The 25,029-nt window shown below is 45.7% G+C and overlaps 1 protein-coding gene across 1 annotated transcript in view; it reads right to left on the reverse strand.

The window, feature by feature from the left end:
* The window catches only part of LOC116780045 (E3 ubiquitin-protein ligase RNF38-like), a 270,494-nt gene that overhangs the window by 109,281 nt on the left and 136,184 nt on the right, over positions 1 to 25,029 (reverse strand). The window contains exon 4 of the mRNA XM_032674553.1: positions 15,133 to 15,300. Coding sequence (XP_032530444.1) covers positions 15,133 to 15,300 — 168 coding nt within the window. The remainder of the gene's footprint in view (positions 1 to 15,132; positions 15,301 to 25,029) is intronic.

Raw genomic sequence — 25,029 nt, forward strand, 5'->3', positions numbered from 1 at the left:
GTCAGTAGTAGAGGCAGACATGAGCTTGATGGGAGATCAATGGGAAAAACATCCCATTGTGACGGGACCAGAAGCCCCTTGCACCCTTGGTATGGACTACCTAAGAAGAGGATACTTCAAGGACCCGAAAGGGTACCAGTGGTCTTTTGGTGTAACCATGGTGATTGAAGAGGAGTCCAAGCAATTGTCTGCCCTACCTGGCCTCTCAGAAGACCCTTCTATTGTAGGACTACTGTGAGTTAAAGATCAAGAAGTGCCAATAGCCACAACAACTGTACACAGACGACAGTATCGGACGAACCGAGATACTGTGATCCCTATCCACAAAATGATCCGGAAGTTGGAGAGCCAAGGGGTGGTCAGCAGAACCCATTCACCCTTCAACAGCCCCATCTGGCCTGTACGTAAGTCCGATGGAGAGTGGAGACTGACTGTAGACTATCGTGGCTTAAATGAAGTCACGCCACCATTGAGTGCTGCCGTGCCAGATATGTTGGAGCTCCAGTACGAGTTGGTGTCCAAGACAGCAAAGTGGTACACCACCATCGACATTGTCAACGCATTTTTCTCCATTCCTTTAGCGACAGAGTGCAGACCACAGTTTACTTTCACCTGGAGGGGCGTTCAATACACCTGGAATCGACTGTCCCAGGGGTGGAAACACAGTCCAACCATCTGTCATGGACTGATCCAGGCCACACTAGAGAAGGGTAAGGTTCCCAAACACATCCAGTACATCGATGACATCATTGTATGGGGGGACACAGCAGAAGAAGTTTTCAAGAAAGGACAGACGATCATCCAGATTCTCCTTGATGCCGGTTTTGCCATCAAGAAGAACAAAGTCAAGGGACCTGCCCGAGAGATCCAATTCCTAGGGGTGAAATGGCAAGATGGACGATGCCAGATACCAACAGACGTAATCAACAAGATTGTAGCAATGGCTCCACCCACAAACAAGAAAGAGACCCAAGCTTTTCTGGGAGTCATAGGTTTCTGGAGGATGCATATCCCAGAATACAGTCAGATTGTGAACCCTCTTTACTTTGTGACCCGTAAAAAGAACAATTTCCAGTGGGGTCCTGAGCAACAACAAGCTTTCAGGCAGATCAAGCAAGAAATTGCACATGTCATGGCTCTTGGACCAGTCAGAATGGGACCAGATGTAAAGATTGTACTCTACACTGCAGCTGGAGATAAAGGTCCCTCCTGGAACCTCTGGTAAAAGGTGCCTGGCGAGACGCGAGGGCGACCACTGGGTTTCTGGAGCCGAAGTTACAGGGGTTCTGAGGCCAATTACACCCCTGTGGAAAAGGAAATCTTACCGGTGTATGAAGGTATACGAGCAGCTTCAGAGGTAATTGGTACCGAAGCACAGCTCTTCCTGGCACCCCGATTACCAGTGTTGAACTGGATGTTCAAAGGGAAGGTGCCCCCTACACATCATGCCACCGATGCCACGTGGAACGAGTGGATTGCTTTGATTACGCAACGTGTCTGAATCGGGAACTCGAATCGCCCTGGCATCTTGGAAATCATAACCAATTGACCTGAAGGTGGGAACTTCAGTCTGGCAGAAGAAGAAGAAGAACCAGTAAGCCGAGCTGAAGAAGCTCCGCCATATGATAAACTGCCAGATGAAGAGACACGCTATGCCTTTTTCACCAGTGGTTCCTGCTGTATTGTAGGGAGGAGTCGGAAGTGGAAAGTAGCTGTATGGAGTCCCACCCGATGAGTGGCGGAAGCCACTGAAGGTAAAGGCGAATCGAGTCAGTTTGCTGAACTCAAAGTAGTCCAATTGGCCCTAGATATCACAGAGAGAGAAGGATGGCCAAGGCTCTACCTGTACACTGATTCGTGGATGATAGCCAATGCCCTATGGGGATGGCTAGACCGGTGGAAAGAGATGAATTGGAAGTGTAGAGGAAAACCCATCTGGGCTGCTGATCTGTGGCAAGACATCGCTGTCAGAGTGAAGAAACTGAATGTGAGAGTCTGCCATGTAGATGCCCACGTACCCAAGAAATGAGCTAATGAGGAACATGCTAATAACATACAGGCAGACCAAGCTGCACAGGTCAAGGTATCACAAGCAGACCTAGACTGGTAGCAGAAGGGAGAATTGTTCCTAGCTCGATGGGCCCATGATGCTTCAGGTCATCAGGGTCGAGATGCCACTCATAGATGGGCACAAGACCGAGGGGTGGATTTAGCCATGGATATCATCTCTCAAGTTATCCGTGACTGTGAAACCTGTGCTCCTATTAAGCAGGCAAAAAGGTTGAAGCCCCTATGGTATGGTGGACGCTGGGAGAAATATAAATATGGGGAGGCCTGGCAGGTTGATTATGTCGTGTTGCCACAGACCCACCAAGGTAAACTCTATGTGCTTACCATGGTGGAAGCAACCACAGGATGGTTGGAAACATATTCGGTACCGCATGCAACAGCCCGAAACACAATTCTAGGTCTCGAGAAGCAGGTCCTGTGGAGACATGGCACTCCAGAGTGGATTGAGTCAGACAACAGGACTCATTTCAAGAACAGTCTAGTGGTTACTTGGGCACAGGAGCATGGTATTGAATGGGTATATCACATTCCATATCATGCACCTGCTGCAGGAAAAGTAGAAAGGTGTAATGGACTGTTGAAGACAACCCTAAAGGCACTAGGTGAGGGAACTTACAAAAATTGGGTTAAGAACTTAGCCAAGGCCACCTGACTAGTCAACACTAGAGGCTCTGTCAACCGAGTTGGTCCTGCCCAAGCAGAATCCCTCCACACTGTAGATGGAGACAAAGTTCCAGCGATCCATCTAAAAGGTATGTTAGGTAAGGCCGTTTGGATCACTCCTCCCTCAGGTCAAGACAAACCCATTCGTGGGATTGTTTTTACTCAAGGGCCCGGAAATACCAGGTGGGTTATGAGGAAGGATGGAGAGATCCAATGTGTGCCTCAAGGAAACCTAGCCCTGGGGAAAAACTAATTCTGTACCTTGTGTTTTACAGGAGACCAGACACCAGACGAAAAAGACCTGAACAAAGCTGATACCGGTATCCAAGGATGTCCGATGATGAGACAACCCAAATCGATGAGCCAGCCCTAAACCAGAACTGTGATTGCGACGAAAGGGCCAAGAATCCAAACCGAGCTGTTGTTGGTGCTGATCTTCAACAACAGACGACAACCTCAAAATAAACATGGACTATATGTATATATGTATATGTATATGCGCGGGATATAGATGAACACAATATACAGGTGTTACGTAAAGAAATAGTATGGAATAAGGGGTGGAGAATGTGATGGTTTCACTCTAGGCCTTCCTGGAGACCAGTTTGTAACCAGGAAGGAACTAGGAAGGTGATCACGGAAGTATTCCATGCTATTCCTTTACATAACTTGAGGTATAAATAAAGTCAGCAGGAGGGACCTCACTCTCTTCCTTTCCGGTGAGTTTCGAGAACGGTGGGTCCCTGTCTCGGTCTGGTTTATCTGGAGTTGAGGCCTACAGTGACTGCTGTTATCTGCCACGCGTGAGGGGAGAGTGCTGGACCGTGTCCAACCATCCTGCTTCTCTCAAAGGAAGTGGTGAGATTTTGCCAATTCTTCAGTTTACTGGTTACCGGGTTTTTAGATTCTGTAGACTTGTTTGGGTTTTGTCCCTTTTTGTCCTATTTTGTCCTTTTCCCTTCTCCCTCCCCCTCTTCCCTTTTAGGGAGCTATTTAGGGTTTCTGGGGTTATAGTATATAATACTCTCATTGTATATATCTGTCTTATATGTAAAATATATATATTTTTGCTATAGCTTTGGTTGCTTAGTTTTTTCTTCCCTCTCTGGGAAGCAGACCTTTGTTGTCAAGTTTTGGAGACTTGGCAGGAAACCAGCCTGAAACTTGCACAGAGAGCAAGGGCTTTTCAACCTGGAGAAGAGAAAGCTCTGGAGAGACCTAGTTGTGGCCTTCCAGTACCTGAAGGGAGCCTACAAGAAAGATGGAGAGGGACTTTTTTCACAGGCAGATAGTGATAGGACAAGGCAGGATGATTTTAAACTAAAAGAGGAGAGATTTAGATTATATGTTAGGAAGTTCTTTACATAGAGAGTAGTGAGGCACCGGAACAGGTTGCTCAGATAAGTTGTGAATTCCCCATCCCTGGAGGTGTTCAAGGTCAGGTTGGATGGGGCCCTGAGCAATCTGATCTAGTGCATGGCATCCTTGCCCATGGTGGGAGGACTGGAACTAGATGATCTTTAAGGTCTCTTCCAACTGGAGCCATTCTACGATTCTATACCAACTATGTCTCTACCGGCTAACAAGAGTGAAACACAGGTTTTCCTAGGCCTTGTGGGGTTCTGGAGAATGCATCTTTCAGGTTATAGTCAGTTTGTGAGCCCCATCTATTGAGTGAAGAACCATTTTAAGTGGGGCCTTGAGCAATGACAAACCTTTGAGCAGATCAAACAGAAAATAGCTCATGCGGTACCTCTTGGGCCTGTTTGGACAGGACCAGACATGCAAAATGTACTCTACACTGCAGCCAGGGAGCATGGTCTCACCTGGAGCCTCTGGCAGAAAACACCAGGAGAAACCCAAGGTTGACATCAAGGGTTTTGGAGCTGGGGTTATTGAGGATCAGAAGCCCACTACACCCTGACTGAGAGATACTAGTAGCATAAGAGGGGGTTCAAGTCACTTCAGAAGTTCTTGGTACAGAAGCGTGTCTGATCTTGGCACCACAATTGCCCATGGTACATTGTATGTTCAAAAGAAATATCCCTTCTACACATCACGCAACTGATGCCACATGGAGTAAGTGGGTAGTGTTGATCATACAATGGGCTCAAATGGGGTATCCCAACCACCCAGTAATGCTAGAAGAGCTGACGACTGACCAGAAGGTGGTGATTTTGGAGCATTGCCTGAGGACGTGATGTGTGCCCAAGAGGCACAAACCATATAATGAGTTATCAGAAGATAAAGGCATTATGCTTCATTTGCTGATGAATCCTGTCATACTGTAGACAACCATCGTAAGTGGAAAGCTACTGTGTGGAGTCCCACATGACAAGTTGGAGAAGGTGAGTTTGAAGGAGTGAAAACCATCCAGATGACTCTAGAAAATGCTGAATGAGAAAAGTGGGCATTACTTTATCTCTATATTGACTCATGGATGGTGGCAAATGCAATGGAAGCAGATCAACTGACAGCGCAGAGGTAAACCCATATGGGATCCTGCACTGTGGCAAGGCATTGCTGCTCGGGTAGAAAGCATTGCTTTAAAGGTATGTGTAGTGGTTTGGACTTTGTTTTCCCCCAGAGGATAAGAAAAGTGGTAGACCCCAAGGGGTGGAAACCCCTGGAAGTTTTGAATTTCTGTCCAATGAGCGCTCCTGCAAAAAATGTAAACATATCACAACCAGAACGGAAGAGAAGAGTTGTAGTTTTTGGTGGTTAGAAGAAGGTGGCCATGTTGTGAGCCACGAGGAAGGGGCTCTGAGCCCCACAGGGGGGCTTTGGCCCCCAGCCCCAGCGGGGCGGGCCTGTGGGGACCTGGAACAGCATAATGCTGGGCTAGGTGCCTATAGTTATGCTGGGAGATGTTTTCTCCATCGTGGGCAGTGGCCGTGGCAGTGGCTGGAGAAAGCAGCAGCCGGCACTGACCGGAGAAATGGTGGCAGAGAGCCAAGACAGATAAGAACTGAACCGAAGAAGCAACAAAGACATGCAGCACCAGAGAAGGGACTCCTGGAAGGAGACCTGAGGGAAAGAGAGTCAGCAACTGAGTTCTACAGAGTTCTTGGGGGTAAGAACTGATACCAGACCCCCCAAAACTCCTTTGAGACCTCCTGGAAGGAGGAAGTTGATAGACTCTTACTTGAAAGAGCCTTGAAGTGCAACATGCACTGCAGAGAGGAGCTGAGAAGCTCGGTCGTCCTGAGAGCTCAGCCAGGACGGAGTGTGGGAGGTTGGCCTTGAGGGCCCTCCCTTGCTGCAAGCTACAAAGAAGCTCGCAGCCTGAGACAGGGCACAGAGGCCCTGCAAGGAGCTTGAATCTCCTGGAGATACCAGACCGTCACGAAGACCCCCTGTGCTTCGTGATATGACGTGGTGATACGACCTTTGTCTGGGGTGACGAAGCCCACGGAAGACCACTCGTTTGGAGAGACGAGTGGCCGAGGGGGATACCCCCCTCGTGTGTGTTGAACTGCTGGCAGAGATCCAGTTATCAGCTGCTGCAAGAAACAGAAGAGAGAGAGAACCTGCTGCCTTAGAAGATGCTGCTGCTTAGTGACTGCTACTCTGAAGAAGTTGTTGCCCTGAGAGACTGGAAGGGATCTGTCCTTCTTTCCCTCCTGGACTTTTATTTGGAGGGGAGAAGAGATCTGATCCATTGTAAATACTTATGTCATAGTAGAGATAGTTGTAGTCGTGTGTATAATGTATTGTAGTATTTATTTGTACAGTGATTGTAATATATTCCCTTTCCCCATTCTGAGTCTGGTTGTGTTTTGTCTGGAAAAACCCATCTCACATTGGGTTGAGATGTGGGAGGGGGATGGAGCTAGGGAATTGGATTTTGGGCTACCTCAAACCATGACAGTATGTCATGTAGATGCTCACATGCCCGAGAACTGTGCCACTGAAGAACATCAAAACAATGAACAGGTAGAGAAGACTGTCAAAATTGAAGTATCTCAGGTGGACTTAGATTGGGAGCATAAGGGGGAGTTATTTGTAGCTCGATGGGCCCATGAAACATCAGGACAAGTAGGGAGAGAGGAAAGAAACACAGTGAGGTGCTGGAGCACATCCAAAGAAAGACAATGAAGCTGATATAGGGTTATGTCAAGGACCAAGAATCGGAATGGGAACGATTCCAGAAATGGAAAGATATGTATAGCGATTGAACGGACTTTATGATGCAGGTTTTATAGTTATTATGTATACACACACTGTATGTTCCCCCAGAATTTGTATCTTCTGGGCACATCCCAGCCTGTTCACCTCCCTGTTCCTCTGTTTCTCTGCCGATTGGCTAGAAAAGCTGCAGACAGGAGACAGCCCCCATTCACCCTTTCCTCCCCTGGTTCCTCCTACCCTCCTCCCCTTTTTGCCCGTGTCCCTACCTTGGTTTGTCCCCCCGTTTGTCTGTCTCATGCTCCACCCTATGTTCTGGCCCTTTCCCCTCCCGAGTTGATAAAAGACCAGGTGCACACGTGAATAAAGTATTCTACCTGCATCCCACCCTCGTGTCCCGGACTCGTGTAGTGCCACTGTCCTCCCCCCCTTTTCGGACCGCGGCAGGGTTTAGAGAACAAGACCTATGAGGAGTGGTTAAGGGAACTGGGGTTGCTTAGTCTGGAGAAAAGGAGGTTGAGGGGAGACTTTATTGCTCTCTACAGCTACCTGAAAGAAGGATGTAGTCAGGTGGGTGTCTGTCTCTTTTCTCAGGTAACAATTGACAGGATGATAGGAAATGGCCCCAAGTTGCCCCAGGGGAGGTTTAGTTTATATATTAGGGAAAATTTCTTCATGGGAAGGGTTGTCAAGCATTGGAACAGGCTACCCATGGAACTGGTTGAGTCACCATCCTTGGAGGTATTTAAAAGATATGTAGATGTGGCACTTGGGGACATGGTTTAGTGGTGGACTTGGCAGTGTTTATGGTTGAACTCTTAAAGGTCTTTTCCAACCTTAATGATTCTATCATTCTATATCCAGGTCACAAATGGCCCAGATTAAAATGCAGCATACACATGGGCTCGTGACTGAGTGATGGACCTGACCATGGAGGTCATCACGCAGGTTACTCATGAATGTGAAACATGCTGCAATCAAGTAAGCCACACAAGTAAAGTCTCCCTGGAATAGAGGGCAGTGGTTGGGTTTTGACAAGGTCTGGTAAATTGACTGTATTAGACTACTGCCATGAACATGGCAAGGCAAGCACTACATACCATGGTGGAAGCAACTACTGTATGGTTAAAAACATACCCAGTAAATTATGCCACTACTCGAAACAACATCTTAGGCACAGTAGAAGAGACTGACCCCCACCTCACTACAACCTCCTTTCAGGTAGTTGTAGTGAGCAATGAGGACCTCCTGAACCTCTTTTTCTCAAGACTAAACAAACTCAACTCCCTGAGCTGTTCCTCATAAGACAAGTTTTCTAGACCCTTCATGAGCCTTGTTACCCTTCCCTGGACACGGTCCAGAACCTCAATGTCCTTTTTAAAGCGAGGGGCCCAAAACTGAATGCAGTACTTGAGGTGTGACCTCACCAATTCCGAGTACAGGGGGACAATCACTTCCCTAGTCCTGTTGACTACACAATTCTTGCTACAGGTCAAGATACCACTGGCCTTCTTGGCCACCTGAGCACACTGCTGGCTCATACTGAGCCAACTCTCAATCAGCACCCTCAGGTCCCTTTCTGCTGAACAGCTCTCAAGCCACGTCTACCCCAGTCTGTAGCACTGCATGGAGTTGCTGCGACCCAAATGTAGGACCTGGCATTTTGCTTTATTGAACCTCATGCAAGTGTCCTTAGTCCATTGATCAAGTCTGTCCAGGTCTCTCTGTAGAGCCTTCCTACACCTGAGCAGATCAACACTCCCACCCAGCTTGGTGTCTGCAAATTTACTGAGGATGCACTCAATGCCCATGTCCAGATCATCAAGAAAGATGTTAAACAGGTCTGTCCCCAAAACTGAGTCCCTCGGGAATACCACTAGCAACTGGTCACCAACTGACTTTAGTTCCATTCACCACAGTTCTCCAGGTCTGGACATCCAGCCAGTTTTTCACCCATTTAAGACTCCACCCATCCAAGACACAAGCAGCCAGTTTTTCTAGGTGGATACTGTGGGAGATGGTGTCAAATGCTTTACTGAAGTCTAGATAGACAATATCCACAGCCTCATCTTCTAAGCGGGTCACCTGGTCATAGAAGGAGATCAGGTTTGTCAAGCAGGACCTTCCTTTCACAAATCCATGTTGGTTGAGCTTGATCCCCTGGTTGTCCTGCATGTGCTGTGTAATGGCACTCAGGATGATCTCTTCCATAACCTTGCCTAGAACCGAGGTAAGGCTCACAGGCCTGTAGTTTCCCAGATAATCCTTTCACTCCTTCTTGTAGATGGGTGTCACATTTGCTAATTTCCAGTCAGTTGGAACTTTTCCAGTTTACCAGGACTGCTGATTGATGATTGAGAGTGGTTTGGCAAGTTCTTTTGCCAGTTCCCTCACTACTCTGGGGTGGATCCCATCAGGGTCCATAGACTTGTGACTGTCTAATTGGCATAGCAGGTCACTAACCATCTCCTCCTGTGTTATGGAGGCTTCATTCAGCTCCCCTTCCCTAACTTCCAGCTCAGGGAGCTGGATATCCTGAAGACGACTATTGAAGACTGAGGCAAAGAAGGCATAAAGTACCTCTGCCTTTTCCTCATCCCCTGTCACTACACTACCCTCTGTGTTCAACAAATGATGGAGACATTCCTTGACCCTCCTTTTGCTGCCGATGTATTTATAGTAACTTTTTTTGTTCTCTCTAACTGTAGCGACCAAATCAAGTTCTAATTGGGCTTTAGTCCTTATCTTCTCCCTACATGACCTCACTACATCCTTATAGTCCTTCCTGACCCTCCTTCCAGAGATGATAACTTCTCTTTTTTTCCTTAAGTTCCAACCTAAGTTCTCTGTTTAAACAGACGGGTCTTTTTCCGCAAAGACTTGTCTTTCTACACTTGGGGACAACCTGGTACTGAATATTTATCAATTCCTTTTTAAGGCACATCCAGCCTTCCTGGACTCCTTTGTCCTTCAGTACTGACTCCCAAGGGACTCTGTCAATCAATCTCCTAAACAGGCCAAAGTCTGCCTGCTGGAAGTCCAAGGCAGGAGTTCTGCTGGTGCCCCTCCTTACTTCACCCAGTATTGGTCACAATGCCCAAGACAGCCCTTGATCACCACATCACCCACTAGTCCTTCTTTGTTCCCAAACAGGTCTAGCAGGGCACCTCCTCTGGTAAGCTCATTTACCAGTTGTGTTAGGAAGTTGTCTTCCACACACTCCAGGAACCTCCTAGACGGCTTCCTCTCTGCTGTATTGTATTGATGGTTAAAATATTTTGGCATATCTTGCAACTCACTCAGGGACAGGGTAGTTTCTGACTTGTTTATGCCTTCAATCTCTTCCTTTCCTGTTCTTGTTACTGCTCTGCTGTTGGTTGACTCTTCTGATTCTCCTTCCTGCTCACTTTCAGGAGAAGCTGCTTTCTCCCTTACTAAATGAGTTGACCTCTACTTCCATTGTTTCTTCTTGACTATCTTGGAGTAACTGATATAGTTGAGGATTGGGTTTCTGGTTCAGTGACAGTGTTTGTATGTCTTCAGATCCAGAGACCATCTCCTCTCCTTAAGGGGCCCTGCTAGACCTGCTGTTCACAAACAGAGAGGGGTTGGTGGGAGATGTGGTGGTCGGAGGCCGTCTGGGGCACAGTGACCATGAAATAATAGAGTTTTCAGTACTTGGGCACAAAGAGGGTCATCAATAAAACTTCTACCCTGGACTTCCAGAGGGCAGATTTCGGCCTACTCAGAAGACTGGTTCAGAGGGTACCTTGGGAAAAAACCCTTTAAAACAAAGGGGTCCAGGAGGGATGGACATGCTTCAAGAAGGAAGTCTTGAATGCACAGGAGCGGGCTGTCCCAGTGTGCCGAAAGGCAAGTTGGCAGGGAAGACGGCCAGCCTGGCTGAACAGGGAGATTTTAAAGGAAATTAGGGGAAAAAAGAGAACTTACCAACTATGGAAAAAAGGGCTCATGAAGAGTTTAGGAATATAGTTAGGTCATGTAGAAAGAAAATTAGAGAGACAAAGGCACAATTTGAACTCAATCTAACCACTTCTGTTAGGGATAACAAGAAGTGCTTCTACAAATACATCAATAGGAAAAGGACGGGCAAGGAAAACCTGCATTCTTTGTTGGACATGGGGGGCAACATAGTCACCAAAGATGAGGAAAAGGCTGAGGTACTTAACACCTTCTTTGCCTCAGTTTTCAACAGTAAGACAGGTTGTCCTGAGGACAGCTGGCTTCTGGAACTGGTAGACAGAGACAAGAAGCTGAATAACCCCCCTGTAATCCAGGAGGAAACAGTTAGCAACCTGCTGAGACACTTGGATCCCCACAGGTCTATGGGACCAGAGGGGATCCATCCTAGGGTGATGAGGGAGCTGGCGGAAGAGCTCGCCAAGCCACTCTCCATCATTTACCAACAGTCCTGGCTCACGGGGGGAGGTCCCAGATGATTGGAAGTTGGCGAATGTCACACCCATCCACAAAAAGGGCTGCAAGGAGGACCTGGGAAACTACAGGCCTGTCGGCCTGACCTCAGTGTCTGGCAAGGTTGTGGAGCAGATCATCCTAAGTGCAATCACACAACATCTACAGGAAGGACAAGAGATCAGACCCAACCAGCATGGGTTTAGGAAGGGCAGGTCCTGTCTGACCAATGTGATCTCCTATTATGATCAGGTGACTGTCTCAGTTTAATGAGATTGAAGTGCTTTGCAAAGGAGGATGAGTTATGAGGAAGACCAAACTCCTCTCTCTAAGCAATTGTAAATCCGAAATTAAGAGGCTCCAATTGAGGAAGTATGGAGAAAGAAAAAATAACAGCCCTTTATTAAAGGATATATGTTTATTGGCAGAGGAACAAAAGTACACAAAAACAACCAAACAATAATCTTGTACCCAAAAATCCCCTTCAAAAAGGAAACAGTTTGGTACTTTCCACCTTTTGGTGCAATTCTAACCACAATCAGCAGGGGGCACTGTTGTATCACTGGAGGTGCAGAGCCTGCAGTTGCTCTGTGTTGGCCGGCAGGGGGCACTGTTGGGCTCTGGCGGTTGCCTCGTGAGGCCCTGGTTCGCGGGAGAAGCCAAAAATGGAGATTTTTCCCCCCACCGAGAAGGGGAAGGGGAAAAGGGGAAAGAGGGGGTTCTTCCCACAAAACTCATGCTGTCTGCAGCTGGTTGTGGTTGGGATTTCTCCCCCTTCGTCAATGAGCATAAGCCACTGCCAAACATGGGAGTGGAGGAGGAAAGGGCAACCTCCTCAAAAAGTTCCTCTGCAGATGGGTCAAGCCACTCCGATGAAGTCCGAGCAGATCTGGGCTGGGGGCAGAACAGGGTGCAGGAAAACTCAGGCAAACCGGGGTCAGAAAACAGCCAGATGACCAGGCCAAAAAACAAAGTGAACCTCGGACCCCTCCAACACACACCTTGCCTGAATTAAGGCAAAAGTCAAGTGTCTCCCCTTTCCGAGGAGAGAAGAAAAAAAACCTCATCACCCCTCCCCACAGTCTTAGGAGGGCCATCAGCTTGGAATGCAGGTCTGCTAGTTAGTTCTTTTGTGTGTGTCAATCACCCCAGCAAAAAGAACCAACCTCCCTCTCCCTCGTTCAACATCCCTCTTTCATAAGGATGCAGGGGAAAGAAAAAAAATTCCACTTGTTTTTTTTAGAACAAGTAAACCTATGACAGTGGCCCACCCGGTGGATGAGGGGAAGGCTGTGGATGTAGTCTATCTGGACTTCAGCAAAGCCTTTGACACTATCTCCCACAGCATACTCCTGAAAAAGTTGGCATCCCATGGTTTGGACAGGCTCTGCTGGGTTAAGAACTGGCTGGATGGCTGGGCCCAGAGAGTGGTGGTGAATGGTGCTGCATCCAGTTGGCAACCGGTCACTAGTGGTGTCCCTCAGGGATCAGTGTTGGGCCCAGTCCTGTTTAATATCTTCACTGATGATCTGGATGAGAGGATTGAGTGTGCCATTAGTAAATTTGCATATGACACCAAGTTGATGTTCAGCAAGGGATGAGGTTCAACAAGGCCAAGTGCCAGGTCCTGCACTTTGGCCACAACAACAACCCCATGCAGCGCTACAGGTTGGGGACAGAGTAGCTGGAGAGTAGCCAGGCAGAAAGGAACCTGGGAGTTTGGATTGACAAGAAGCTGAACATGAGCCAGCAGTGTGCCCAGGTGACCAAGAAGGCCAATGGCATCCTGGCCTGTATCAGGAACAGTGTGGCCAGCAGGACCAGGGAATTGATTCTTTCCCTGTACTCAGTGCTGGTGAGGCCACACCTTGAGTGCTGTGTCCAGTTCTGGGCCCCTCAGTTCAGGAAGGATACTGAAGTGCTGGAACAGGTCCAGAGAAGAGCAATGAGGTTGGTGAAGGGACTCAAGCACAGGTTCTATGAGGAGAGACTGAGGGAGCTGGAGTATTTTAGCCTTTAGAAGAGGAGGCTCAGGGGAGACCTCATCACTCTCTACAACAAAGGAGGTTGTAGCCAGGTGGACGTCGGTCTCTTCTCCCAGGCAACCAGCTGTAGGACAAGAGGGCATGGTCTTAAGCTGTGCCAGGGGAGGTTTAGGTTGGATATTAGGAAGAAATTCTTTACAGAGAGGGTAATCAGGCATTGGAATGGGCTGCCCAGGGAGGTGGTGGATTTGCTGTCCCTGGAGGTTTTTAAGATGAGACTGGATGTGGCACTTAGTGCCATGGTCTTGTAACCACGGTGGTGTTGGATCAAGGGTGTGACGATGATCTTGGAGGTCTTTTCCAACCTAGTTTATTCTGTGATTCTATGATTCTATGAATAGTTCTCAATAATTGTCGACCAGGCCCTAGAACAGTGTGAGAAGTTGTATCTCTGGCATAGCCAGGGCATTCTTTTTTCAAGCATTCTGTCACTTAATCAGGATCCTACACTTGTTCAGGGGTGAAGTTCTAGACCATTGTTAACAGCTGTTCTCGGTACGTGCCCATGTTGTCTCAAATTTGATGTACAGCAAAAAAAGGGAGCATGGGATGGATCAGATAAACCAATGTCAAGGACAGATAAGTCAGCATCACAACCAGCAACTGTTAAACAGATATAATGATTATAAGTTCCCCCCAATAGATTCCTGCCATTTTCTCAAACCCTTTGATCCCCAAAAAGGGCACTAAAAAGGACTGTGATGTTGCAATCCCAGTAAACAGCTAAACACCAAACAGCTGCTTGCTCACTTCCCTCCCCCACAGTGGTATGGGGAAGAGAATAAGAAGGGTAAAAGTGTGAAAACTCATGGGTTGAGATAAATATAGTTTAATAGGTAAAGCAAAAGCTCCACACAAAATGGTCTGAAACGCAAGGTCTGTACTTTGCTCCCCTCAGGATCTTGATCTCCACTCAAGTGAAGACTACCACTGATTGCCACATCCTCAATTAGTTCATGAGCAGCAGATTCAGCTGTGCATTCCTCAAGTTGGCCCATCCAACACCTCTATTAAGAAGTTTTCATCATCATTCACCCCCCACAACACCCTTCAGAAGTCTCCTGGAATGTTTCTGTCCCATTTTTAACCTTCCAGCAGATGTCAGGAAGTTTCAAGTCCTCCATAAAACCCAGGGTCTATAATCTGGAGACTTCCTTAGGTTGTTTAAAGAAGGTCTTGTCCCTTTCTTCACACTGATCAGATGGTCTGTAAGAAGCTCACATCATGATATCACCCCCTTACTAGTTTCTTCTCTGTTCCTGATCCACAAGCTCTCAAGACAGCCTGTTACCTATTCAGTAGAAGAGCTTTATATGCTTGAGCTACTCCTTCATGTAAGGGGCAATCTTCTCTGTTTCCTTGCCTGTCTTTCATAAAGAGTTGCTACCTGTAGCTGTACCATCTTATAAGACCATTTCCAGATAAAAGCTCTAGGTGAGATTCCTAATGGTACTTGATGAACTTTGAAAGTCTTTTCCTGTAAGCATCTGAATGTATGTAAAATAGTTGCTAATGGATAGGATAAGAGACCAGATCATAAACCAGTATCCATATTTTGTCAAAAATGCATGAGAATATGGTATAATTCTACGAAAGGAGCAAGGAAGCACAATGTTTACTAGTTCTAAATCTCACACTATATAATACACCATATTATTTATACCATTAAAATTTACACCAGGAAATAATAGTTTTTACTTTACATCAGGGAAAGTTAGATGAGCAATGAAACTCTAGGCTTTCCACCTCCCAAGTTTAAGTACAGTCAATATAACTAGACAACCATACTTACTGGAGGAGGCACACTACAGATAGGAAGGTGCTGTCCACTGAATACCACAGAACAACCTGGGACTTGTTGTGTGCTGCAGGGTGGTATATGCTGGGTTGTACAAAGTGGAATTCCATGTGGAGCCACCGTTGTCACCGTGTATGAGACAGGGACTGCACTCTGATGGATCTGCAGCAAAAACACATGTACGAAGTAAGCTGTTACAAGGGACAGTTATGGCATGGCATAGAAAAAACTTTTAAATAACATAAGGAAAAAGTATTTTTTACTCTGAGGGTGTTAAAGAAGGCAAATACCTGCAATCTCTGTCCTTTACAAAAAAAAATAATAAAATCTTCTCATTGGAGTATCACTCTTCAGTCAGTGCTTTTAGGACAAGGCCAGGAGGGGCGTCTCAAGGTTTTAAGTCCTCTAAGGCACCATTAGAGACACTCAAAACCATCTCAAATTCAGAAAAGTTGCCCCTCTGACACACTAAGGTTAGTTCTTGGAGAAAATAGGCAGCAGTAACCACTGTTAAAAGTCAGCCAGAAAAAGGAAGGGGGGACCACACCCCTACAAGCAGTTAAAGAATCTCTTCAACTCATCCTTGTCAGAGACTTACATCTTTGAAGAAAAAGAATTTCAGACAGATTTTCTTTCCTATAAATAAACCAATCTCTGAATGCCTACTCAGGGCAACACTCCAGAGATGTGTCTTAACATGAGTAAAAGCAATAGTTGAAATCAAAGATTAATAGTAGAGAACATCATGGTTTACAGCTCTTTTTAGATAGCAATATTTACTTAGAACTCAATCATCAATCCAAGGGTAGAAAGTACCCGGGACCCAGACACTGCTCAATTTCTTGTACTACATCAGGAATCTAGCAAAAATTGTGAAGAATCATAGGTAGGTAATGTGGATCCACAGAAAGCAATTATTTTGAAGAGCCTTCTATCACAACCTGCTAAAATGGAATTCACACTTGTAAAATGAGCAAGCCAGAACAGCTCATTACAAAGGTAAGAATAAACAAATTGAAGAGAGATAACCTACTGAACTGGCCATGATATGTAGAGACCAAAACAGGAACAAAACACAGATGACTGAATAATATTTCAAATCTCAAGACTGCACATATTTGGGAAAAAAGTCACTCAGCAGAAACAGTGACTTTGACCTAATTCCACTTCAGGTACCAATGCAAATATTTTGTATGTGAGCTATGAGATAATTTTTAACACCGTAACTGTCAGATATTTGAGGACAGTGCCAGATGCAATTCAGGAGAGGTTACCACTGCTCTCACTGCATAAAGAAAGAAAAGAAAGAAAAAAAGATTAAGTAGTTCCCACTATACAGTAGTCTGTGCAAAGCACCATCATGAAAGACCCATAGTAACTCTGAAAACATTAACACCTGGTTGTGGATGGTGTTTGGAAGGTAGTAACAGCATTATAGAACAATCATTGCACAAGATGACACTGTAAGTCTGATCAGCCAAGGATAAGCACAAATTGTATTTTTATTTTGAGATACTTTAGTAACTCAACTGTCCAAATACAAGTAAAGGTTGTGAGATGGTCAGAAAGATTTTTAGCTTTAACCTATATGCTCTGCTCCTGGTGCAGATACTTCCTTATTGAGCAGCACTCTGCACAGAAAATAGATCGCTGATGTGCTGCTGTACTGAGTGCAAGTCACTTTATAAGATGTGATGTAAGAATTGCATTTTAAGCCAGGCAGTCTGTGACCTGGATATAGAATCGTAAAATCATTTAGGTTGGAAAAGACCTCTAAGATCATCAAGTCCAACAATTAACCCAGTACTGCCAAGTGTTAGGATCCGATTATTAAAAGATGCCTCTGCCCAAATTAAGGTGCAAAGGAGACCATATGCCAAAGTCAATAGCACGGATTTTATTTAACAGTAAATGTGAGGTAGAGAGACAGAAAGAAATAGGAAGAGAGAGAGAGATGGGGGGAGAGAGAAAGAGAGAGAGACATTAAGTAAAAGATCACCACCGTGTGGATTCCAGTGGTGTCCCACCGGTCCTTCTTCTGGTCTGCTCGGTGGTGAGGGTCCCAAAGTCGTGCTTCTGGGGTACCACTTTTATACAGTCCGAGTCCCAGATATTCATAGGGCGTTGCAGATGTTCCCACAACTTGGGATGGCATGGGTGTAAGCAGTTGTGTTCTTTCCAACAGCTTGCACAGTGGAATTTTGTCTTGTGTGCTAATTTTAAACCTTTACCTTCTATTAGGTCTGAATTAACACCTTCCTTTCTCACAGTTTTCCATGGTGGGAATCTTTGTCCAGATAGGTTACCCATATCTGCCTTACCAGGCCTGGTTCCTGTTGTTGGCATGTACTCTTATCCCAAATACCTGTCATGGTGGATTATCTTAAGAGAATTTCCTTCTTTGACAGTGCTTTGAGGCAATTAACTGCATTTTTTAAGTCTTGACACCAAGTCCACCACTAAACCATGTCCCTAAGTGCCATATCTACACATTTTAAATACCTCCAGGGATGGTGACTCAACCAGTTCCATGGACAACCTGTCCCAATGCTTGACAACCCTTCCCATGAAGAAATTTTCCCTAATATATAAATTAAACCTCCCCTGGGGCAACTTGGGACCATTTCCTATCATCCTGTCAATTGTTACCTGAGAAAAGAGACGGACACCCGCCTGGCTACATCCTTCTTTCAGGTAGCTGTAAAGAGCAATGAGGTCTCCCCTCAGTGTAGTAAGCCAGCATGAGAACAAAAAAGAAAAAGATCAGAAAGGCCTGGGAAATGTCTAGATGACCTTATATTCTTTATCTAAAGCCTTGATTTACAGTCCAGGGAGTAGAGCTGGGTTTACAGGGGGAGTGTAGAGTAACTTGAAACTCCAAGGCCTATGTGTGTGTGTGTGGGACAGGTTGGCCTGTGAGAGTGATTGATGTGTGACTTGCAGCTGTGTTCTGCCTTGATTTGCCTAACCACTCCCAGTGAAAAGTGAATGATATAAAAACCCTGGACCATGGGGAATAAAGTGATTTCTGTCCATCAAACCAGAGGTCCATGAGTCATTCCGTCACAAATGGTGCCCAAACGAGGCTGAATCATTGCATACAGTGCTCCGTGGCGGAAGCTGCAGATGATCTGGGTTGGTCATTTGCGCACATCGTCCTGTGTTGGGATCATCACCCATCGTCATGAAAGACATGAGAGGCTGCAAAACTATGGGTCAATCAGTGTCAAAGGAACATAAGTTATATGCAGATATTTTGCATTGCATTTTAAAAGAACAGGGGTCTGTTGTTAAAATGGCCCATGTGGTCAAATTGCTCGTATGGGTTAGAGACTCTTGTCCCTGGTTTCCTAAACATGGTTCTTATGAGACTGCATTATGGGCTAGGGTCAGTGAGGAACTTCGGACAAAGGCTGATTCAGCTTCAAATATCCCGACCGAAGTTGTAGTTGCTTGGAAAGCTGTGTATATGGCTTTAAGAGTTGTGGAACGAACAGACACCATTTTGCAGGCCACTGGTCCGCTGCCATATGCGGTTGAATCCTCTGAGGGTAATAAAATACTTAATGACCCGTTGACAGTGACTGATGAGTTTAATCCTTTGATCTGGACCCTGTAACCCCTGAAAAAGAAATGGCATTATATCCCCTAAAGCAGGCAAAAATATTAGCGGCTTCTGCTCCAACAGCAGAGGAAATTTTGCAAGCACAATATAATCAACCTCAGTCTCTGTTATCCACGCTGCCACACACAGTGCCAGCGCCACTGGCACACCACCCGGAGGCTAATGTGGATTCCTTTATTTTGGAAGACTGTAAATTGGTTGCTATAAAATGTGGGGATGTTGAACTCTTGAATGCTATGCCAGTGCTTTATAGGCCACACCGCCCGCCTCAGTTTGAACGTCTTCCTTATGACATTGTGAAAGAAGTTTGTAAATCCACAAAAGACTATGGACTGCAGTCATCATATATGCTGGGGTTGATTGCAGAACTGGTCTTTTTGTTATTCATGGACTTATTGATTCTGACTACAAAGGTGAAATTAAAATAATGCTGTGGACTCCATGTCCCCCTTGTTACATACCACAAGGGGACAGAATAGCACAGCTGTTTTTATTACCTTATGTGAAGCAGCACAAAGATCATCAGATAGAAAAAATGTAAGGTTTTGGAAGTACTAATACACCGCAGATCTATTGGTCGACTTTAATCTCAGACGGACAGCCATTGTTAAAATTGCAAATAGAAGACAGATACTTTACTGGTCTAGTAGACACTGGAGCAGATGTTTCCATCATTAATGCTAAAGATTGGCCTCCTGATTGGGAGCTTGAAATTCCACAAGCAGCCGTTACAGGAGTCGGTGGCATGCAGGTTCCGCAGCAGAGTAAGGCAGTGTTATCTGTTATAGGCCCAGACGGACAACAGGGAACTCTCCACCCCTATGTTCTGTCCCTTCCATGTACTCTATGGGGGAGAGACATACTTAGTGGAATCACGCAAGTGGATTCAAAGTAGGATTTTTCTCAGAGGCCACTGTGCAACAGCCGCGGTTCAAATTAGCCTGGAAAACAGGCACTATGGTTTGGGTGGACCAGCGGCCTTTGAAATCAGAGCGGCTAGAATGGACACAGAAATTAGTACAAGAACAATTAGAAACAGGACATATTGTTCCATCTAACAGTCCCTGGAACACACCTCTATTTGTAATCAAGAAAAAGTCAGGAAAATGGAGATTACTGCAAGATTTAAGAGCAGTGAATGCTGTCCTTCAGCCTATGGGAGCGTTGCAGCCTGGAATTCCTAATCCAACGCTTATCCCTGACTCCTGGGACATGGTTGTTCTGGACCTGAAGGATTGTTTTTTTACCATCCTGTTACATGAGAAAGATAGTGAAAAATTTGCTTTTTCTGTTCCCAGTATTAATTACAGTGCTCCTATACTCCTTCTGCTGGCATAACCTGGATAGGTTGGAGAGTTGGGTTGATTCCAATGGGATGAGGTTCAACAAGGCCAAGTGCCGGGTCCTCCACTTTGGCCACAACAACCCCATGCAGCGCTACAGGCTGGGGGCAGAGTGGCTGGAGAGCAGTCAGACAGAGAGGTAACTGGGAGTTTGGATTGACAAGAAGCTGAACATGAGCCAGCAGTGTGCCCAGGTGGTCAAGGCGGCCAATGGCATCCTGGCCTGTATCAGGAACAGTGTGGTCAACAGGTCCAAGGAAATGATTCTTCCCCTGTACTCAGCACTGGTGAGACCACACCTCAAGAACTGTGTCTAGTTCTGGGTCCCTCAGTTCAGGAAGGATATTGAGGTCCTGGAGCAGATCCAGAGGAGAGCAACTAGGCTGGTGAAGGGACTCAAGCACAAGTCCTATGAGGAGAGGCTGAGGGAGCTGGGGTTTTTCAGCCTGGAGAAGAGGAGGCTCAGGGGAGACCTCATCACTCTCTACAACTACCTGAAAGAAGGTTGTAACCAGGTGGGGGTTGGTCTCTTCTCCCAGGCAACTATCAGCAAGACAAGAGGGCATGGTCTCAAGTTGTACCAGGGGAGGTTTAGGTTAGATATTAGAAAGAATTTCTTTACAGAGAGGGTGATCAGACATTGGAATGGGCTGCCCAGGGAAGTAGTGGATTCTCCGTCCCTGGAGGTTTTTAAGATGAGACTGGATGTGGCACTTAGTGCCATGGTCTAGCAACTGCAGCAGTAGTGGATCAAGGGTTGGACTTGATGATCTCGGAGGTCCCTTCCAACCAAGTTGATTCGATGATTCTATGATTCTATGATATCAATGGGTTGTCTTACCTCAAGGGATGATGAATAGCCCTACAATCTGCCAGTTAGTTGATTCTGCGTTACAGACAGTGAGACAGCAGTTCCTGAAAGCCCACATATATCACTATATGGACGATATCTTAATAGCAGCAGCTAATTCAGTGATGGTTGAGCAAATTTTTATGGTGGTACAACAGTCCCTGCGAATTTATGGTTTATAGATAGCACCAGAAAAGGTACAAAGAGAAGCTCCATGGAAGTATTTAGGCTGGAAAGTTTTCGAAAGTCTTCTATAAAATGGCACGCTAATGTCAAAACACTCAATGATTTACAGAATTTGCTAGGGACCATTAACTGGATTCGGCCAGTGCTTGGTATTACTACAGAAGAATTGTCCCCTCTTTTTAATCTACTGAAGGGTGACCCTGATTTATCATCTCCGTGTCAGTTCACTGAAACAAGCCAGCAAGCTCTGCAACTGGTCATCTGAAAAATTCACATAGCTTTTGCAGGCTGTCGACATCTGAATGTCCCGATTGCTTTATTCGTAATTTATAGTTCTTTTCAATCTTATGCTCTAATAGGACAATGGGTTACGGAAGACCAATAAGTCATAATTTTAGAGTGGGTTTTTTTGTCACACGTGTTTCCTAAAACATTAACTAGAACTGTGAATATGCTAACTTCTCTGGTACACAAAGCACGCCAGCAATGCCAGGTTCTAGTTGGCTTGGATCCAGCTGTAATTTATCTGCCTTTCAAGAAAGATGTTTGTCATGGTTTACTTTTGCAATCTTTATCTTTGCAGACTGCCTTTGCTGACTTTTTAGGAGAAATTGTCTTTCAACTGCCAAGACACAGGTTTCTACAGTCGTTATCTGAATTACCTTTTCAGCCACAAGATCTCTGTTCCAGGGTTCCAATAGCTAATGCCATCACGTCTTTTATTGACAATTCGGGTAAGACGGGAAAAGGTGCTGTTGTATGGAAGCCTGATAATCATTCTCCCTGGCAGTCAGCAGTGATTACGGTTTCTGCATCAATGCAGATTGTCAAGCTTTCTGTGACTATAAAAGCATTTGAGTTATTCAGTGACCAAGCTTTAAATATTGTTTGTGACTTTCTATATGTTGTAGGTATCATAGTTTGGATTGGAGACTCATCAGAGAATCCTCTAACAAACTGCTGTTTGAATGCTTTTTCCGCCTGTCTCATTTGATACGTTCTCATCATCATGCTTATTTTGTTTGTCATATTTGTTCTCATACCAACTTGCCAGGACCAATCGTGGAGGGTAATTCAGTGGCAGATAAGTTAATCATGCCAGCTGTGGTACTGAATCTTTTTGAACAGGCACGTCTGTCTCATTCCTTTTATCATCAAAACACTTTGTCCTTCCAGAAATCTTTTCATTTAACAAGAATGCAGGCATGGGATATCATTCATGCATGCCCTGATTGTCAGGTATTTGCCTCATTATCCATGGCAGGAGGAGTTAATCCATGAGGCCTTTCAAGCAACGAACTGTGGCAAACTGATGTTACACATATGCCCTCCTTTGGGACCCTTAAATACTTACATGTTACAGTTGACACTTTTTCTGGTTACATTCATGCATCTGCTAGAACAGGTGAAAAAGCTAAAGACGCTCGAAGCCACTGGTTTGCTGCTTTTGCAGTCATGGGTGTGCCAAAATCTATCAAAACAGACAATGGATCTGCCTACACTGTTGCTTTGACGTTGTGTTTTTTGCAAGACTGAGGAGTCACTCATGTTCCCGGTATCCCTCATGTTCCCAGGGGCCAAGCTATTGTGGAACGTGCTCATCGCACTCTGAAAGCAATGCTGGAAAAGCAAAAAAGGGGGAATCCCTAACCTCAGTGCATGATCGAGTACAAAAGCCCTGTATGTTTTAAATGTTTTGAATATGCAGGACGATATGTCTCCAACTACTGCAGTATAGTGACATTTTTCAGTAAAACCCTTTTCAGCATCTAAACCAAAGGTCTGGTATAAAGATCCTGAGACACATCAGTGAGAAGGACCTGTTGAGCTAATTACTTGGGGAAGAGGGTATGCGTGTGTTCTTCTTCCTGCAGGACCTAGGTGGTTGCCAGCTAAATATATTTGGCCTTATCATGAGCTGGAAGGACGAACTGCAGAATCCACTCCCAGAAATCCAGGGCCTGTAGGTGATATCTTGGAACAACAGAGCCAGGAAGAGAGAACAGATGACCAGTGACACCAGCATTATCTGGTGTCATGTATCATGACAACAGTGGGTGCAGTATAAACCCCTGGCAACACCCTTTTAGCTTATTCGGTCTTGATATTTTCTGCATCTAAGGTCTGTATTGCTTAGTTATTCTGCATCGTATTAGCAGTAGTCATTGTAGTTACTGCCTCTGTTGCAGTCACCTTGTTAACGGAAATCTGTAGATTGCACTGCCTCTGATAACATCTTGCAAGAGTTATGAATTTAAGCAAGTTAATTAAGCCCTTATGGTTTGTTTAAATGTCTTAGAATCTGCTATCATGTGTTTAGACAATAGATGACATGCCTTGTAAACTAGAAATAAGTTGTGGTGTGAATTGTAATAATCTTTGCTAAGTTTTGCAGTGACTACATTGAATTTCCCATCGAGCAGAATCATTGAGAGCCGAGTGATAGTTGTCTTTCTTCACCGTGCTAAATACAAAAAGGGGAGAGATGTAGCAAGCCAGCATGAGAACAAAAAAGAAGAAGATCAGAAAGGCCTGGGAAATGTCTAGATGACTTGTATTGTTTATCTAAAGCCTTGATTTACAGTCCAGGGAGTAGAGTTGGGTTTGCGGGGGGAGTGTAGAGTAACTTGAAACTCCAAGGTCTGTGTGTGTGTGTGCATGACAGGTTGGCCTCTGAGAGTGATTGATGTGTGACTTGCATCTGTGTTCTGCCTTGATTTGTCTAACCACTCCCAGTGGGAAGTGAATGATATAAAAACCCCTGGATCATGGGGAATAAAGTGATTTCTGTCCATCAAGCCAGAGGTCCATGAGTCATTCCATCACACCTCAGTCTCCTTTTCTCCTAACTAAACAACCCTAGTTCTCTCAGCCACTACCCATAAGACTTGTTCTCTAGACCCTGCACCAGTTTCCTTGCCCTTCTCTGGCCTTACTCCAAGACCTCAATGTCTTTCTTGTAGTGAGGGGCCCAAAACTGAACTCAGTACTCAAGGTGCGGCCTCACCAGTGGCAAGTACAGGGGAACAATCACTTCCCTGGTCCCGCTGGCCACACTATTTCTGATACAAGCCAGGATGCCATTGGCCTTCTTGACCAACGGGGCTCACTGCTGGCTCATGTTGAGATGCTGTCAACCAGCACCTCCAGGTCCTTTTCTGCTGGTCAACTTTCCAGACATTCTTCCCCAAGACTGTAGTGTTGCATGGGGTTGTTGTGACCCAAGTGCAGGATGCGGCACTTGGCCTTGTTGAACCTCATACAATTGGCCTTGGACCATTGATCCAACCTGTCCAGATCCCTTTGCAGAGCCTTCCTACACTGAAGCAGGTCAACGCTCATGCCAGCTTGGTGTCATCTATGAAACCACTAAGGTGCACTTGATCCCCTCATCCAGATCATTGATAAAGATATTGAACAGGACTGGTCCCAATATTGAGCTCCGGGGAACACCTTTAGTGACCAGTTGCAAACTGGATATAACTCCATTCACCACCACTTTCTGGGCCTGGCCACCCATCCAGATTTTTACCTAGTGAAGAGTACACTCATCCAAGCTATGAGCAGTCAGTTTCTCCAGGAGAATGCTGTGTAAATGGTGTGAAAGGCTTTACTTAAGTCTAGGTAGATAAAACCCACAGTCTTTCCTTCATGCACTAGGCATGTCACCTTGTCATTGAAGGAGATCAGATAATTCAAGCAGGATCTGCCTTTCTTAAAGCCATGCTGGCTGGGCCTGATCCCCTGGTTCTCCTGTACATGCCGCATGATGGCACTCAGGAAGATGTGCTCCAAGTACATCGTCCACAAGTACTTCTCTGTTCACAAACAAGAGGTGCAGTGGAACACCTTCCCTAGTTGGTTCACTCATCAGCTGTGTCAGGAAG

This window comes from Chiroxiphia lanceolata, chromosome W, assembly GCF_009829145.1.
Source record: "Chiroxiphia lanceolata isolate bChiLan1 chromosome W, bChiLan1.pri, whole genome shotgun sequence".
Classification (NCBI taxonomy): domain Eukaryota; kingdom Metazoa; phylum Chordata; class Aves; order Passeriformes; family Pipridae; genus Chiroxiphia; species Chiroxiphia lanceolata.